This window comes from Chaetodon trifascialis, chromosome 16, assembly GCF_039877785.1.
Source record: "Chaetodon trifascialis isolate fChaTrf1 chromosome 16, fChaTrf1.hap1, whole genome shotgun sequence".
In the NCBI taxonomy this organism is placed as follows: Eukaryota; Metazoa; Chordata; class Actinopteri; order Chaetodontiformes; family Chaetodontidae; genus Chaetodon; species Chaetodon trifascialis.
In genome coordinates, this window is record NC_092071.1 from 19,259,709 (window position 1) to 19,275,430 (window position 15,722).

The 15,722-nt window shown below is 42.1% G+C and overlaps 1 protein-coding gene across 2 annotated transcripts in view; it reads right to left on the bottom strand.

The window, feature by feature from the left end:
- The window catches only part of uvrag (UV radiation resistance associated gene), an 84,023-nt gene extending 68,812 nt beyond the window's left edge, over nt 1–15,211 (bottom strand). For both annotated transcript variants that reach the window (XM_070982447.1, XM_070982448.1), the window contains exons 1-7: nt 14,895–15,211; nt 10,179–10,296; nt 9,928–9,962; nt 8,157–8,318; nt 7,647–7,721; nt 7,436–7,521; nt 726–831 (exon numbers count right to left, since the gene is read on the bottom strand). In XM_070982447.1, the coding sequence (XP_070838548.1) occupies nt 726–831; nt 7,436–7,521; nt 7,647–7,721; nt 8,157–8,318; nt 9,928–9,962; nt 10,179–10,296; nt 14,895–14,996 (684 nt within the window). In that variant the 5' untranslated portion in view covers nt 14,997–15,211. The remainder of the gene's footprint in view (nt 1–725; nt 832–7,435; nt 7,522–7,646; nt 7,722–8,156; nt 8,319–9,927; nt 9,963–10,178; nt 10,297–14,894) is intronic.
- Nucleotides 15,212–15,722: the final 511 nt, after the last annotated feature.

The following is a 15,722-nucleotide window of genomic DNA, read 5'->3' on the forward strand; positions in this document are numbered from 1 at the left end:
GCATGCGAGGTATGTGATCCTGTGACCAGAAAAAGGCTTTTTCAAAAGGCAAGTCTACCTGGAGAATAAAAACACCACAGTGTCACTGCCTCGGGGCTTTTGAAGTGAATGTTTACAATAAACACAATGTCAAACCTGGGATCAGTGCCCAGTTTTCACAGCTGTGTGGCTGCCAATTCCAAAAATGTTAAATATGCTTTCTTGGTTTTGCTGTGAATCCTAGTCGAGGATATGACAGGAGGTGGAAACACAAACAGTGGATTGTGGTCAAAGCATTATCACTGAGGCAGGTGGGATATTGCCTCTTCACTTCTCACTAGAGCCATCAAAACAAAAAGATGCAATAGCTGCCCAAAGAGTATCATTACATCTCAGATTACAATTACATCTGAGGATTTGGGTGAAAAAATATTCAAATATAAAGTATTTAGCACAGTACAATCTGCTGATGTTTATTACTAGAGAAGGAACCAATTGCTGATCACAGCAGTTACTGCTCTCTGGTGTTAATGAACAGTTCTTCAAAACATCAACTCTCATCTTTATATATTTTCTCAAAACATGAAATTCAACTCATTTTTACGCATTTCTATAATAACATAAGCTGATGAAACACCACTGCCTACTACTCAAAATAAGCAAATAAGCTGTCTAAACACTGCTGCTGATTTAAAGATAAGGTTGCTGATGAGTTGGAAAATGCTGCTGATGGGTGCTGTGCTCACCCGCTCTGTGCAGGTCGCCGTCGTCCTCAGCTTTTCTTCGATCTCCTTCCCAATCTTCTGCACTGTCACCTGGGTCTGCTTGATGGCTCTCTGGGCTGTGTGAAGTCTGCGAGAGGAGAAGAGCACAAAGATATCATCCAGATCATTGTTCATAACCACACACTGGACCACAAAAACAACCCCATGTTGAAACCGTACTTCCAAGAGGCCCCTAAAGTGACTGGCTGCGTCACTGCTATGACTACACCAGCAATTCATTTCATTTAGCTTGGATGTTTACAGTGACTGTTTGGAGAGCAGCGTGAATTTTGATTGTCCCCATGTGGAAGAGTCATTGTGCATTGTGTTTGTTATGCCTCCATGTTTCTTTTTCTGATTTACTTGGGTTGAACTTCATTGTTCTAGCCATGACTGCTGATTCTCCTAAAGCATAAAGGTGGACTTTTGAGATTAAACAAAGGACAAGAACGATATTGAGAACATTCCTAATAATAAAAGTCTACAGTTCATTAGACCAGACTGATCAAATTCTTGAATACCACAAACCACAAATAGCACAACAAAAGTTTAATCACTATTATTTTCTAATAATCTAGCCACAATATGAGGTCAAATGTTGTGTGCTAGACCTGAACCAGAACCAATCCCAGAAAGCAAAGAAAACTGTTTAAAAGCCAACTAATGAATTGAAACCACAAAGATGGATGCCTTACTCCAAATCCCATGTCACTGTCATCACTGAAATCAGGAACAGTAACATCAGTGCACAAATGACAAGCCAGCGGATTATTTAGACCATCTATCACAGGGGTAATTAACTTCCAAGAATGCTTTCTTCAAGTCCGGAGTCCATAGAAAGAGAGACAACCCCCCCTTCAATGCAACCCAAGGGACCCCCAAAAAGCCAGCTACAGACAACAATCCCACATGTTGGGAATGAATTACAAAGGGCCGACAAAAGGGGGAACTTGCAATAAGCAATCATACTGTCAGAGTGGTGTTAGATCATTCATTTCTCACTAAATGTCTCAATGCCATTCATATGCCATGAGAGATGGACTGCACAGTAATGATTACCTTTCCTTCTTGGTGGATATTGGATGGCTCAACTGTCTGGGGCCCAGAGAAAGATGGAATTAGTTCTTCTTGTTAGCACGTTTCTTTGCCTCCTAACCCTGTGGTGTAGGTCATAAGGGTGATGTGAATAGGGTTTTCTTTAGGCATGCACTGGCTTCAAGAAATTGCCTCGCTTTGAATGGATTTAAGCGCAAGGGGCTCTTTTTGACAGGCCTCCAGATTGGTGGGGTCATTTTACAAATCCTACGGGGCTTTTTTGTTATGAAACTCGCAGTCACTCTAGGTACGATTACCTCTTTCTGACAACAAAACCCGCAAAAAATTCATGTCTATGACGGAGTCCGACAGCAAAATCATTTCATACTTTCTGCCCCCATTTTTTAATCCGTCTGAGGTGACAGTGATAACAGTTGGAGATAGTCCTTCGGAACATCAGGGCAAATCTGTTTTGACAGCTTCATCTGTTTAGGTGATTGCGATGGTAGCATCTGATACGGCCTTTCCCCCAGGTGAGAACAGTTATCTCCTCTCTCCTTTTCACGCATGTCTGCCCCCTTATCATTGCCTGAGTCTTGGCCTTACGCCTGCCCATCAGGCTCTATCACAGCCTATGGACCAGCAGGGGGCGGGGGGGGGTTTCAACATTCACCTTCATTGGGCAGTTTAATCACTGGGCGACTGTCCAGAGAACACCTTCTCACCAGCCACGACAACTTTCCGTTCCCAAGGCATGAGAGGTAACTTACAACTCTGCTACAGGGGATTTGCAGGAAGTTATGACTGCGCCTGTGCATTCAACCCTTGATGGCGATAAACATCAGAAAAACAATAACATTTTCTCCTTTGACCGTGGCACTAGATCCTGCAGGGGTGTCAGATGAAACTTGTGCTTTTGAAACGTACTGATTTTTTGATAAACAGAGGAAATCTTGTAGAAAATCTTAAATAGGGGCTTTTGAGTTTAGCAAAAACACAAAAATAAAATGGTAAACGTTAAGATTTACAATCAAGTAAACACAAATGGACAGAGCTGATGACCTTCCACACTTCCTGAAAGTCCTTTCATTGTAGTTGGAGGGCAGGGAGACCTGGCAGGCCTTCTGACCGAGTTCTCCTGAGTTCTGTTCATTTACCTTTCTGATTATCTTGAAATAAATATTTACCATGGTTTACATGCTGTGTTGTGATTCGGAATCCCAGAATCCACAATTTTTGCAATCAGAGCTGAGAAGGAATCAGTGAATGCAGATGTGTCAACTGGCTCACAAAGATAAGCCAGAGAAAGACCTGAAGAGGACTCCAGGGAGAACATTGTTGTTCTTCTCAGAGAAACATGAAGAAGGCCTCATGTAGTGCTGTTTCTTAAACAACGAGATTTGAATGATGAGATACCAATTCATATAATTGAGCAACAGCTGAGGTTGGTCACATGAAACCATAAGAAATACTCTCACTCAACTACAAAACCTTTTGTGTTTAACAGAGAAAGGAAGGGTGAGAGGTGCAGGCAAGAGATACGATACGAACCAGACAGGCAATACTGCAGAGAGCCCTGCTGTCATTCAAATCCAGTGAATTATTGACACATACAACGGCTGCTTCCCCTTACCTAGGCACTGCTCGAAATATGTTAAATACTGTGTGGCCTGACCAGTCTTCCAGCTGTTCATCACACTGAAGTGTACCCAATGCAGCTGCATGTGACGCAAGCCCAAGGACTAATGACTGTACTGAATTCATTTCCAGCAACCATAACCCAACACCACTGGGAGAACAAGGCAGCTCATTAAGCCACTCAAAATAAGCTCTGAGACATTTTGGGACTACAAATTGAGGATAATGTCCCGCTGTCACACCAGGGACAAAACACACAGCAACACAGTAGAAAAATTACAACAAACATACTTCTAAACTGTATCTCATTGCCAAAGAATGTCAACACATTTAACCACTCGCTGGTCACCTTACTTCAACATGATTGTCTCCATCTACATGGAATGGAAGATAAGATTACTGGAGTTTCTTTGCCTGCATGTACTCTTCTACTCCTCCAGGCTGATGGCTTTTTTGTTGGGTTCTGAGTTGCTAAAAGCCATGTTTACATGACAGCTACAACAGAGATTCAGGGAAGCCAAAGAGATCCTGAGGAAAAATATTTCAAAAGGGTCAAAAAGGGGTCATGCACTCTGTATGTAATTAAAGAAATTTGGATCCCCAGTCACGCATGTAAGTTCCTTGGCCTTGTCTTACGCTTAAAAATCTCAACCTGCTAGTCATGGTTACTTAAGCTGCTGGTGTAGTAAGCCACATAAACAATGAAAAGGCTTAGCTACAAAGAAGTGTTTTATGTACAAAAACCTCATATATAAAGTTCCATTAGTCACAGCACACTGTTTTTTGTTTGAGAAGCCAGAAAACACAAGACACAAGGCAGGCTAAGGCTTAGCAGTTTTAAGTTGGGGTATAATTTTAGAGGTGAGAGGAATGAATCCTATATCAACAAGCTGAGATAACAACAGCAGCACAGTGAGGGAAAAATTAAGAGAACAGGAAAGAATTCAGCATGTAGTGAGAACGGAGGGATGAAATGCTGGACAAAATGCATGGCTGAGGTCTTAGCCTTGAGAGAATGTAATCTAATTGAAAAAATATGTTGTTGGCCCACTGCCAGAGTATGTTTCAATTCTGCCACACCAGTGCACTCCAGAGGTGTGAAAAGAAAACAAGAGTATCCACATCTATAACTCCACGGTGATTTAAAGCTCAGGCAGTCAGCTTGTTTCTTTTGTCTGGTTTCTGCTGGTTGAGACCTGAAGGTCAGCTATAGACTCAGATCCAGCTGCCTGGTGAATGCAGGAACAGAACAATGTCCAGTGGCTGAGAGCTGCGGCTGCAGCGTCCAGCCAGCAGGTGAGCAGACCTCAGGGGCTGCCTGCAGGAAAGCATTATCACCTCAACAGTCTCTGGGGCATGAAAGACCCCCCACAGAGCTTCACCACCACTGTGAACTGCATATGTTCACATATACTGTACATAAATGCATACTTCACAGAGGAACATACAAAAGCAAAACCCGGAAACACAAGCATGCCTGTGATCATGAGGAAAAGTGAGGTTCAGTTTGAGACAGGCTCAATCTGTCAGGCTCAGTCTGGATTGTATAAGTTGTGGCCCAAGAATGATGTTTACTATCTGTCACATGGAACACTGTTACAATGTACCTGAAATGTCAACATTCAGCATCAACAGTGGTTTTGTTTTGTTGTCATTAAAAAGCATGAACATCTAAAATATGTGCATAACTCTTTGCTTTCATAGAGCTGTGAGTAAGAACTGAGGGGCCACTCAAGTACTTCCTCTTACACAGCACTTGAATGTGACATTCAAGAACACACGAGGCCATAAAATATGGCCCCTGCCTCCCTCCCTTACTGCTCGCACATCAAATCTTTCTCTGGTAACAAAGACGAGCAGATTTGAGATGCTGACAAATGCGCAAACCTCTATTAATAGTGTCTACAAAAGGAAGAAAAACAACTTTGTTTAACAGCTGGTTCATCTTCATCACTGTCCTCTTGGCTTTCTTTCTACTCAGACAGGGGCCCAGCTCTACATAGGATGTGGCTAAGCCTCTATCTCAGCCTGGAAAACTCTTTGAAAGAGGAAAGACTTTGCTGATTGATGATCTGTACTCTTCCTCTTCATCTCTCCATCTGAGACGTGTTGTGTTTGCTAGCCCGCATCACTATGCTACTCATACAGAGGATGGGTGTTGTCAGCTTGAGTCAGGCTTGAAAAGCAGACTGTGAATCTGCTGAAAAATTACTGTCATTAATCAAGACCAGTGCATTCTTAGCAAAGCAGCTCTCATCCATTTCCATTAAAGCACTGCACTGGGCCAAGGCAGACTGGGAGAGAGCTGGGTGAGAGAACATATGACACTGTGGGTGTCCACTGTGAAGACACATCACTATTCCTGGAGAAAAAAAGATATTTACTCCAAAATCTCTGGAAGAGGCACAGGTGACTAAAGGAGAAAACTATTTTTCACTCCACTATATGATGAAAAAGTCAACGTATGGTGCCAGCGGCATAAATGTGGACACTATTTATCATTTATGAACACATGCAACCACGTAAGGGAGCCAATAACAAAAGCAGAGATTTCAACACAAAGCACTGTTCCCCAAGCAGCACTCCACCTGAATGCCTCAGAAAGTTAATGCACTTTGAAATAGGCAGAACTCTGCAGGTCAGAAACTGAGTGGTATATATGGTTACGTACCATGGGGGGGTGGGAGGATAATCCCTGCTGGAGTGTACAGTATCTGATGAATCATTCTACAGTACATAATCATAAACCATGTGCGTATGAGTGCACTGAGCCAAGGAAAAACTCTGACAGGGGTGAGGAGCTGCAGGCAGAGCAGTGTGTGGGAAGAGGGGATCAATGTAACTGTGTTAAACTCTGCAAAGTCCCACTGGATGTGGATAGAAGAAGAGGATGTGGAAGAAAGCTGCAATAATAGAAGAAGCAAGAGCAGAGGTCATAAAAGTTATGATTCAAACTGGGCTTTTTCTCCAGCGAGCTGCTGGGAGGCGATGTATCCTCTCATATAAACATAAACCATGACCACTTCTTGATGAGGGAGTGCTGTTAAAGTTCAGCCAACTTTGGCATAACTCCGTTTTTTGACACAGCAAAGGCCTGTGACGCATTTATGTCCCCCTATTTAATTGTTATAGTCGGAAAATGTTGGTGGAAGCCTTCATAATGCTCATAATGACAGGATCCTTATCTTATTTTGAAAGTGTCTAACTTTAACCTTCCAGATATACATTTATTTGGTTAAAACTGGATGTAATTATATTGTTAAGTGATCAGGCTTTGGTTAACAACGGGCTTCCCTCAGGGGAAGCCCTGGTGATGCTGAAAGTGGTGTTTACATCCTACCACATTTAAACATAAAAGTGAAAAAACAACCCTGTTTGTCAACAGACGCCAGGAAAGCCTCATGTCGCCCCAGGCTCTTAATTACTGTACCAGGGTTCCCCTTCTAAAAAGCAACTTACTCAGCAAATCTCTGTCTCCTTCTTGTGGTCTAAAGTTGAATTGCAACCATTTTCACAGTCAACATCATCAGGACTTGAATTCCAATACTAAATCTGACAATGGTATAAAAATAAGGCGTCTTCATTGGGATAGACTGCTTGAACTGTTTCATATATCTGCCCCATCATGTCCCAGAAATACAGTGTGGATTACAAGTTGTGACTTTATAGCAAGGCCAGCAGGGCTTCTGTGACAATGAGTCAAAATGTTGGTTTTCCTGTGGCACCATCTGCTGGAATACAAATGCCCAAGACAAATATGCAACAACCATGATAGCAGAAGGTCTAATCATATGACCAATTAAAAAGTAAATGGAAGATTTATTTGAAGAAATACTAGTTAAAATAAATTTCAAATATACTGTAAAACAATCTTAAGTACTTCCAAATCCACTAAACATGACAGAAAATACCACAGAGGAAAAGCATTTAGGTTGCTGCACTGTTATGATACAATAACTTTGATGCATACTAATGATATGATAATATGATGTAATACTGCTACGTAGCATGAATCTTACCTGAGCAAAGAGAAAACACTGTAGGAGTTCCTGACTGAACTCTGGTCAACCTGAAGCAGGCTGTTTTTCTTCCGCTCCGACTGATCCTGCAACAGCCACATGTCAGTGTTTCAGTGCAGAAGCCAAACAGTATCCAAATAAAGCTAATGTGATTAGGACTGGGTATTCCATTATGATGTAGAAGCTCTGGAAAATGGACAAAAGGCTGTACCTTATGATCAAAGTCAGCTGCATAGTAGCCATCATTCAATCCAAATATGATCTCATTTGGATTCCTGGACCGAATCTGTGGACAAAGCGAGGCAGTAGAGGCTCATTGTAGGGACTGAGACCAAGAGAACAAAGGACAGCGGGCATGTGTATGTGAATGAGACTGGGCTATCTGTTTATGAGCTTTGGAAATAGTCTCACTGTTTAAGAACGGCAATAACACTGAGTTAATGTGCAGTATTTCACAATTACTTGGGCTCTTTTTATAAAACAAAATTTGCATGTTCAATCCTCACAGTTCTCACAAGTTTCAACCCTTATTGAGAAGTGTGCAGATCACTGAATGTGCAACATGTCAGCCTTGTTTTTGATGAGAAATGGATAGTATAAAAGTGTTTTGCTCTCACTATTTATATCTCCCTATGTAGCCTGAGCACAGTTCTGACCACACTGGGATGTCTGTTATACAAATAAAGTTTGCTGTTATCATTTCATGTGTGTGGTTACTGACCTGCTGTCCTGTGTATCTGAGGCCATCCAGATTGACCTTCCATTCAATAAGGAGCTGGAACTGTTCCTCCTGTCCTCCCCAGATCCTCACCACGAAGCAAGACACTGAGGTGTCCAGAAGGTCCGGCAGCATGCCAAAGTCCAGGCTCCGCCAAGTAGGATTCTGACGAACACACAATAAGCATATGTAAAGTACATGTGAAGATACAATAACATATAATGACATAACAGCTGATCAACACAATCAATTATCTATTCAAATTAGTGATAATCCAACAAACTACTGTTTATGTCAAACAAGTAATGACAATACAAGTACTCATCTTTTTTATGTGCACACTGAAGAGTTTGAGTCTGTGTGGTACCCCCGTCAAATTCAATGTCATAATGTGAACCCTGTCCACTGTAAAGTAATTGGATCATCCTGTTCTACATTAACCTTAAAGCTTGAAGTTTGTTCGCTGTCCTTGAATTTCCAGACTGACAGCACTGAGTACTGGTTCTACAAAGCACTCTAGCCATTTAGATCATTCAATTATGTCCCATTTCCCTCTGTCAGAGAGAAAATCTCTTGCTCGTTGGGTCACTTTCAAGGACAGGCAGGAAAAGCAGAAGCAGAAGTACAATCCGCGGGGGCGGGGGGGTTAGAAAACAGAACTAGTGAGAGCCAGCAGCGGAAGCAGCACAGGGGCACAGCAGAGAGAAGGAAAACAGGAAGACCAACAGGAAGCGTTTCCCTAGACAAATGATGACAGGAAGAAGAAAGAATACTCGAGAACAAATGTCAGCAACAATGTTAAATTCAAGAGGAGGAAGTTGGGCTGAGAGATGACAGGAGTCATGACTCCTGAGGTGCATTATGGAGAGTGTCTGCTCAGGGTTCTGAACAGTACGCCTGGAAAGCCGCTTAGGTCAGCTCATGGCTCGGCAGCGAGCCCACCAGTAATGGCTTGCTATCGTTGGCTGCTTCTATAGCTTCGTGCAGAGATGCATCTGTATTATACATACAGCTGGGTCATTTACACGACTGACTGAAACTTACAGACCTAGAGAGAAACTGGCATAAGGGAAAAGCACATACCGTTAGCGCGTCACTGTATCTTTGTTTGAAAACCAGTGTAAGAAAGGTTATAGTGAAACAAGTCCAGAGGTGGCTAAGCGTGTGACTGGCAGATATCATTAGTAACATACAGGATAATTGTCTTCCTTTGGTGGCACGGTGGACAAGTGGTAACACTGTCGCCTCACAGCTAGAGGGTCCCGGTTTGATTCCCGTTGTGGGTGCTGGAGACGTATCCTCCACCACGCCTTCAGTGCCTGCTGCTCAAGGGAAGGGGCCTTTCTGTGTGGAGTTTGCATGTTCTCCCCGTGTTCACCTGGGGTATCCTCCATAAAATGTACCCCCACTAAAAACATGCAAGAAGATCAGCACCTGACCAATGGTGACAACAGGGAACTGATCCCCGGGCACTGCTGTCGGCTGGCAGCCCACTGCTCCTGGTCTGCCGTGGAAGAACGACATTTCAGGATGGGGTAAATGCGGAGAAAATAATTTCACTTGCATGGTGTGGACAGTTCCCTCCCTGTAACACTGTATGCTGTGATAAATAAAGTTGACTTCTTCTTCTTCTTCTTTCTTCATTATCGTACTGCACATGATGACCACTGTACTAACACACGGTGCAACAGCAGTCCTCAGGTAACAATGACATCCTGAACCTTTGACAAGAGGCAGACACGAGGAGTTTGAATGTTTAAGTAAGTATACTCACCAGTGAGTCTCGGATGACTTCACTCTTGTAAAAATCTGAAAAAGAATCAAAGAATGCTGATTAAAAGAGGGTGCACCACTCATACACAACCAACTGGGTTAGATCCAGCATGGCACATAGAAATATAATGTGCATAAGAAAAGATTACATGTGCTACTTGTAAGATTGTAGAAAGCAGGCCAAAAAGTGTTACCCCCTGTCAGCCCTCGGGAGTGACAAGGTGGAAGGTGTGTGTGGGTGTTAACACTGACCTCTAGATATACGGCCTCCTATACAGAGGTGGAGGGTGAAGTAAGTGTCGAGCAGTGGGGAACCATTCTTGTTGACAATGTTTCTAGCTGCGATGCTCCGGAGATGACGCAATCGTCTCTGTTTAGCAGAGGAAAGAACAGAAAGACATGGAGAGCAAGTAAGGATACACTGAGAACAAAAAACAGACCTCAGAGCTGTATTCAGTTTCATCCTGATCATGTGATGGTGGCTGCCATGGCACATACTATGTAGGCAGTTCTGAAGACACTGAATGCTCACTGTGACCCTGGACAGTTGAAAAGGGATTCATTTAGAGACCATTTAAGTATCGTAATGACAATTTGATGCAGCAACACGTTTTAAACAAGCTGGGACAGGAGCAATTAAAGACTGGGAAAGATGTGGAATGCTCCAAAAACACCTGTTTGGAACATTCCACAGGTAAACAGGTTGATTGGTAACAGGAGATAGTGTCATGATTGGGTATGAAAGGGGCATCCTGGAAAGGCTCAGTCATTCACAAGCAAGGATGGAGCGAGCTTCAATACTTTGTGAACACATGACTGGATAAAGGATACTACTACATGGACTCAGGAACACTTTGGAAAACCGCTGTCTGTAAACACAGTTTGTTTGTGAATGACTGCATTCTGTTTTTATTTATGTTTTACAGAGCGTCACAACTTTTTTTGGAGTCGGGGTTGTATATACAAACAGCCTAAAATAACAGTTGTTTCTCAGGCACAGAGGCAACAGCCTGCTAGATGTCAGCAGTTCAAATAATAGAGGCATGACAAACCTTCATGGTAGATTTAAGCCCCCAGTTAACTCATCAGGCATGGTCAGGCATTAGTCACATGAGATATGTCAACATTTTTAGTTCTACAATGATTTATCAAAGAATCTTCAAATAACAATAAGCCGACTACAGAAAAGCCATCATTTATAAACATCTGCAATACATCTGCATGGTTTGAATATTAATTCAAAGATCTGATTCAAAAAAATCTCCCTCTCAGAATCTGGTGCCAACCTCAGTAAAAATCTAATATCTTGATGTAAAATAAATGATGCCTGAAAAGGCCGGGGTTTGGAAACACAAGAGGCACAGACGTGCCATTGGGTAAGTTCCCACCTCAGGCAAACACGTCACTACAGCACAACCTCGCTCTCGACCAGCAGGGCAGGCCTCTCTCCTGCAGCCACACCGAGACTAAATCTAAGTCATGGGATTCCCTACAAGATTAAGAGCCTCAGAAACAAAAACACTGATTGTTCTGTAAGGGACTTTTAACTCCCCCTTAAAAATGTCAGCGCACATTTCAGAATGGGATAACGTGGACCACAGGCAGAGAGAAATGATGAATAGCCTATGAGCTCAGACAAAAATCAAAGTTAAGATTGCGTGTTGTAATATAACCAAAAAAGTCTGATGGCGGTATGCGACAAAGTGATTAGTAGGTCACGAGCATTCTGTTGATCATCTGTAATTTGAACATAAAGTCATTCCATTTCTTGAGAAACAGGACAGAACAAACCAACCAAAACTGATCAAGTTTACCAAATCATGCATTCATGAAGGTTATAACATTCAGTTTTTGTTGAAAGCCTTTTAGAAAGGTGTTCTTGGTCTTCATGGTCTGTAGTCTACAGGCTGCAGTTTATGGTGCTGCTGGTAGCTATTTCTATTATTTAGTCTACCCCCATTGATATAGCATTGTTTCAGCTACCTGTGCATAATAAACTGGCAACTGAAAGTAGAGAGAGTAGTAGATATTCCTATCAGCCTGCATAGACTTCATTTATGTACACAGACAAGCCTCCAACAGCTGGAGGCTCAAAGAAGAGTATCTGGATTGGGTAAAATATAACATGAGCAAACAGTACACGTACTGACTGACCTGGCAAGCTTTTTGCAACTCTGGGTGTCACAATGTCATGACTGCCTTAGCCAAACACATCATAAAAAAGAACATAATTCTACATGGTCTTTGGGGTTATATATACATTGACAGAAAACCACAGAAAAATATATTCTATGACAATACCATCTTTTTGTAATTATTTGGTTGCCTAGTCCCTCCATTATTATGGAGAGCTGAGGGTATCCAATCATGGCTATCTTGCCGAATAATTGTGACCATTCTATTCAATATTTAAAACCACATTTACCACATACCATCAGTTAGGTCATTAATGTATCGTTTGGGAATAAAAAATAACAGACAACTTTGCACAAGCAACTGTAAATTAAACTTTACACGCAAGTAGACATTTTAATATCTAAAAATACTTTTACGCATTCAAAAGATGAATCTCTACATATCATGTTTTTATATTATAATTTCTCCATAGCAGGAAATTGTCTTTCCTGAGGTTGAGATGAGTGAATCTGGTCGAGCTCAAGCCAACACTTGTGACTGGGTATCTCTGTAGCACCACAGAGCTTCATTAATGATGGTATGTTGTGGCAAGTGATTGTGATGCGATTTCAATTGATTGCTCAGCCCCAGTCGAAGCATTGGGTCAGCAAGGCAGTGATATTTAGTTTTTATATAACACAATTCCACACCAGAGCAAGCACTTTCAATGCACAGTGTGAGTGCTGCATTTTGTTTTGCATTGGGTATTTGTAGTGCTGCATTTTTAAAAGTTTGGCTTCAACTTGTATTAATGAACAATTAACAGTTTTCATACTAGGTTTATGTTTCCGAAAGGCTACAAGCATTCAGTAAAACCTTCCACATTAATCATCTCTCGTGAGTTTAGCTCTCAATCTCTCTTTTGGAACTGCGAGCCAGCGGGCCAGCAGAACAATGTCGCTGGGACAATGTATTATCATGGAGCATGAGCATGCAACCAGTAATACAAAGTGCACTGGTCACACACCCTTACGCCCTCATCATATTCATGTGATCACAGATTAATGATGTAAGAGAAGAGCTAAAGGTAACAATGCTGATGAATTTTAGTGCACCCAAACTACAGGGACATGTTTTCTGCTTACCCAGTTTTAGTTTTAGATCTCTGTCTTGAAAATGTCTGCTGCCGAGCCATTACATTGCGAGGTAACACTTTATATTAAGGCGCATATATTCACCAACTAGTTTCTTATTAGCATGCATATTAGTAGCATACTGGATCTTTTTCAGTCATTATAAAGCACATTAATGCTGTATTCTGGGGGTTAGGTTAAGAGTTAGGGTTAAGGTTAGGCTAATAAGATCGGCACTCATGTACAACAACTTCCTTACCTACTATCAACCAGCAGTAATTAGGAGGTTATTGAGTGAAAACTCTTATGTTAATGGCCTAGTAGTTGTAGAATATTGTCATGCAGAACAGGCATTAATAGGTGCTTTATAATAACTAATAAAGAGTTAATATGCTACATGCTAAAGTGCATGGTATCAAGCAACTAGTGAGCAAGCAAGTGAGGTTGGAATGTTATCATAGCAAGGTTGTTTCCTCAGTTAATGCTTTAAGCATGTGACCACACAACATACACCATGTCAAAGAGCAGCATCAAAGAGTTAGAACAAATTCAGTTGTAGGCCCAATATAAAGTATCTTGTTCTCCCCATGTACAAGCTTAGTATGCCTTATTGTATGGAGCAAGACATACAGAGCAGAGAAGGCCAATCCGATGCAAAGCTGAACTTCATGCTGTGTCAGCAACACTTATATTTGAACTCCAAATATATGCAAGACCCAGCAGGACAGCTTGATCAGAACATGCTGCTGCTTGACAAGACATATTAATCATGAATGTGAGATAAGTTGCACTCACAGTTTCAGTTTGCGTAAGTAAACTTATTTCCACATCTTTGCTGTGAATGTGGAGCAACACACTGCAAAGTGTTGTCTACTGTAGATACTTGATGTGGACTGAGGTGATCTGATGTGAGAAACAAGTCCAAGAAACTCCGATTGCATATAGATGTTTCTGTGAGCAGATCAGATGCTGGCTCATAAAGCTGCATGTGATTCTCAGCCTGATAAAAATAATCAATAACGTGGATAGCCTGTTTCTCACTGGGATTAACATCTAGTGTGTGTGGGACTTTGATGGATCGATGTCACAGTCTAAGGTCGGTAACGTTAGTCCAAACGAATGAACTGTCAACCGTCAACTTTCACATGTCGTTTCCAAACGAATGAATGAATGGAAGAAGATGAGTTTACAGTGCTTCCAAAGAGTCCCCCGGCTTAACTGTGCGTAAATAAAAGTTGTTCATAGTCTAGATACTTTCCAAACGGCAATAAAAAAAACTGCATGAAACAATTTAACAGCACAGTAATGCCATATGCTATGTTTCCCCTGAACTGAGCTGTCACCTGAGTGCCGACAAAACGTTAAGTTACTACTAGCAGTAGCATACTAGCTTCATACAGAAATACACGCAGAATGATATATACGCTCAAAACGGGAAACATACTGAAATGGTTGGTCTTAAAAACGTCTAACACCAGCCTAGCTGGTTTTAGTGTGTCTGGGGTGTCAGTCCATTTCCATTAGCTAATGTCCAGTGAGCTAGCTAACTGCAAGCTAACAGTTGCTAGCTAAGCAGCTAGCCTGACAGGCCTGTCGTGTTTCTCCAGGCAGCAGTTGTAACAGGCGTTGAAAACTAGTACATAACAGACTGAGGCGAAGTTTTTCTGAGTTCATCTGAAAGCAGTTCGTCTTAACACGAGCTCAGAGGCTGTGCATTTACCTGCTGGGATGTGAGCTCTACATGCAAGGCTCGGGATGATGAAGCTCCAGAGTTGACAGAGGCGGCGGGGATGGCGAGAACCCGACCGGTGATGGAGTTCATCCTCCTGTCGGCATCTAGCGGGTCCCCCTCATTCAACAAAACATCCCATCCACGACATCCAGGACACTCTGCTTAAAGTTTACGAAGCTCCAGGCAACCACCAGACTCATGCAGACACGGTTCCTTTTGTGGGTGAAGTGCTACAACAGCTGTCAGCTAACCAACGGGACGTAAACAAAGTACAGGCTATTTTGCTACACTTGGTTCGGAAATCCGTCTCCGGTTGGGAGGCGCGACACCTAGGCTGTTGATTGGCTTAAAATCACGTATGTCATGTAAAGGCGGTGCCTCAAACGGAAAAATCGTGTTACTATTGGTTGTATTGTCTGTTTATCTTCCAAGATGGGGCGGGCGTCCGTTGAAATCTGTCAAAGCTGCAAAATATGAGGAAGTTGCATAGCACAGCGTGACCAGCGGGTGACAGTTAAACGATGACATCCAGGCCGTTTCCCACTGATATTCTTCATTAGAGCTGATACAGAAAGTGACGAAAACAATTCAGATGTATATTGTACAGACTCTCCCAGGGCATTTCGTCAACCTTATGTCATTGATCCCCAAGTAAACAAAGAGGCCATAAACCAACAGTGGATATAAGGGCCAGCTTCAGTGACACTATTGAGTGCGAAACATCTGCTCAATAATGTCCGAATTCTTTTCCCTATTTGGAATGATTCTCTGTGCACGAGATCACAATAACTTTAAATTATTCCTCATTTAGCAACA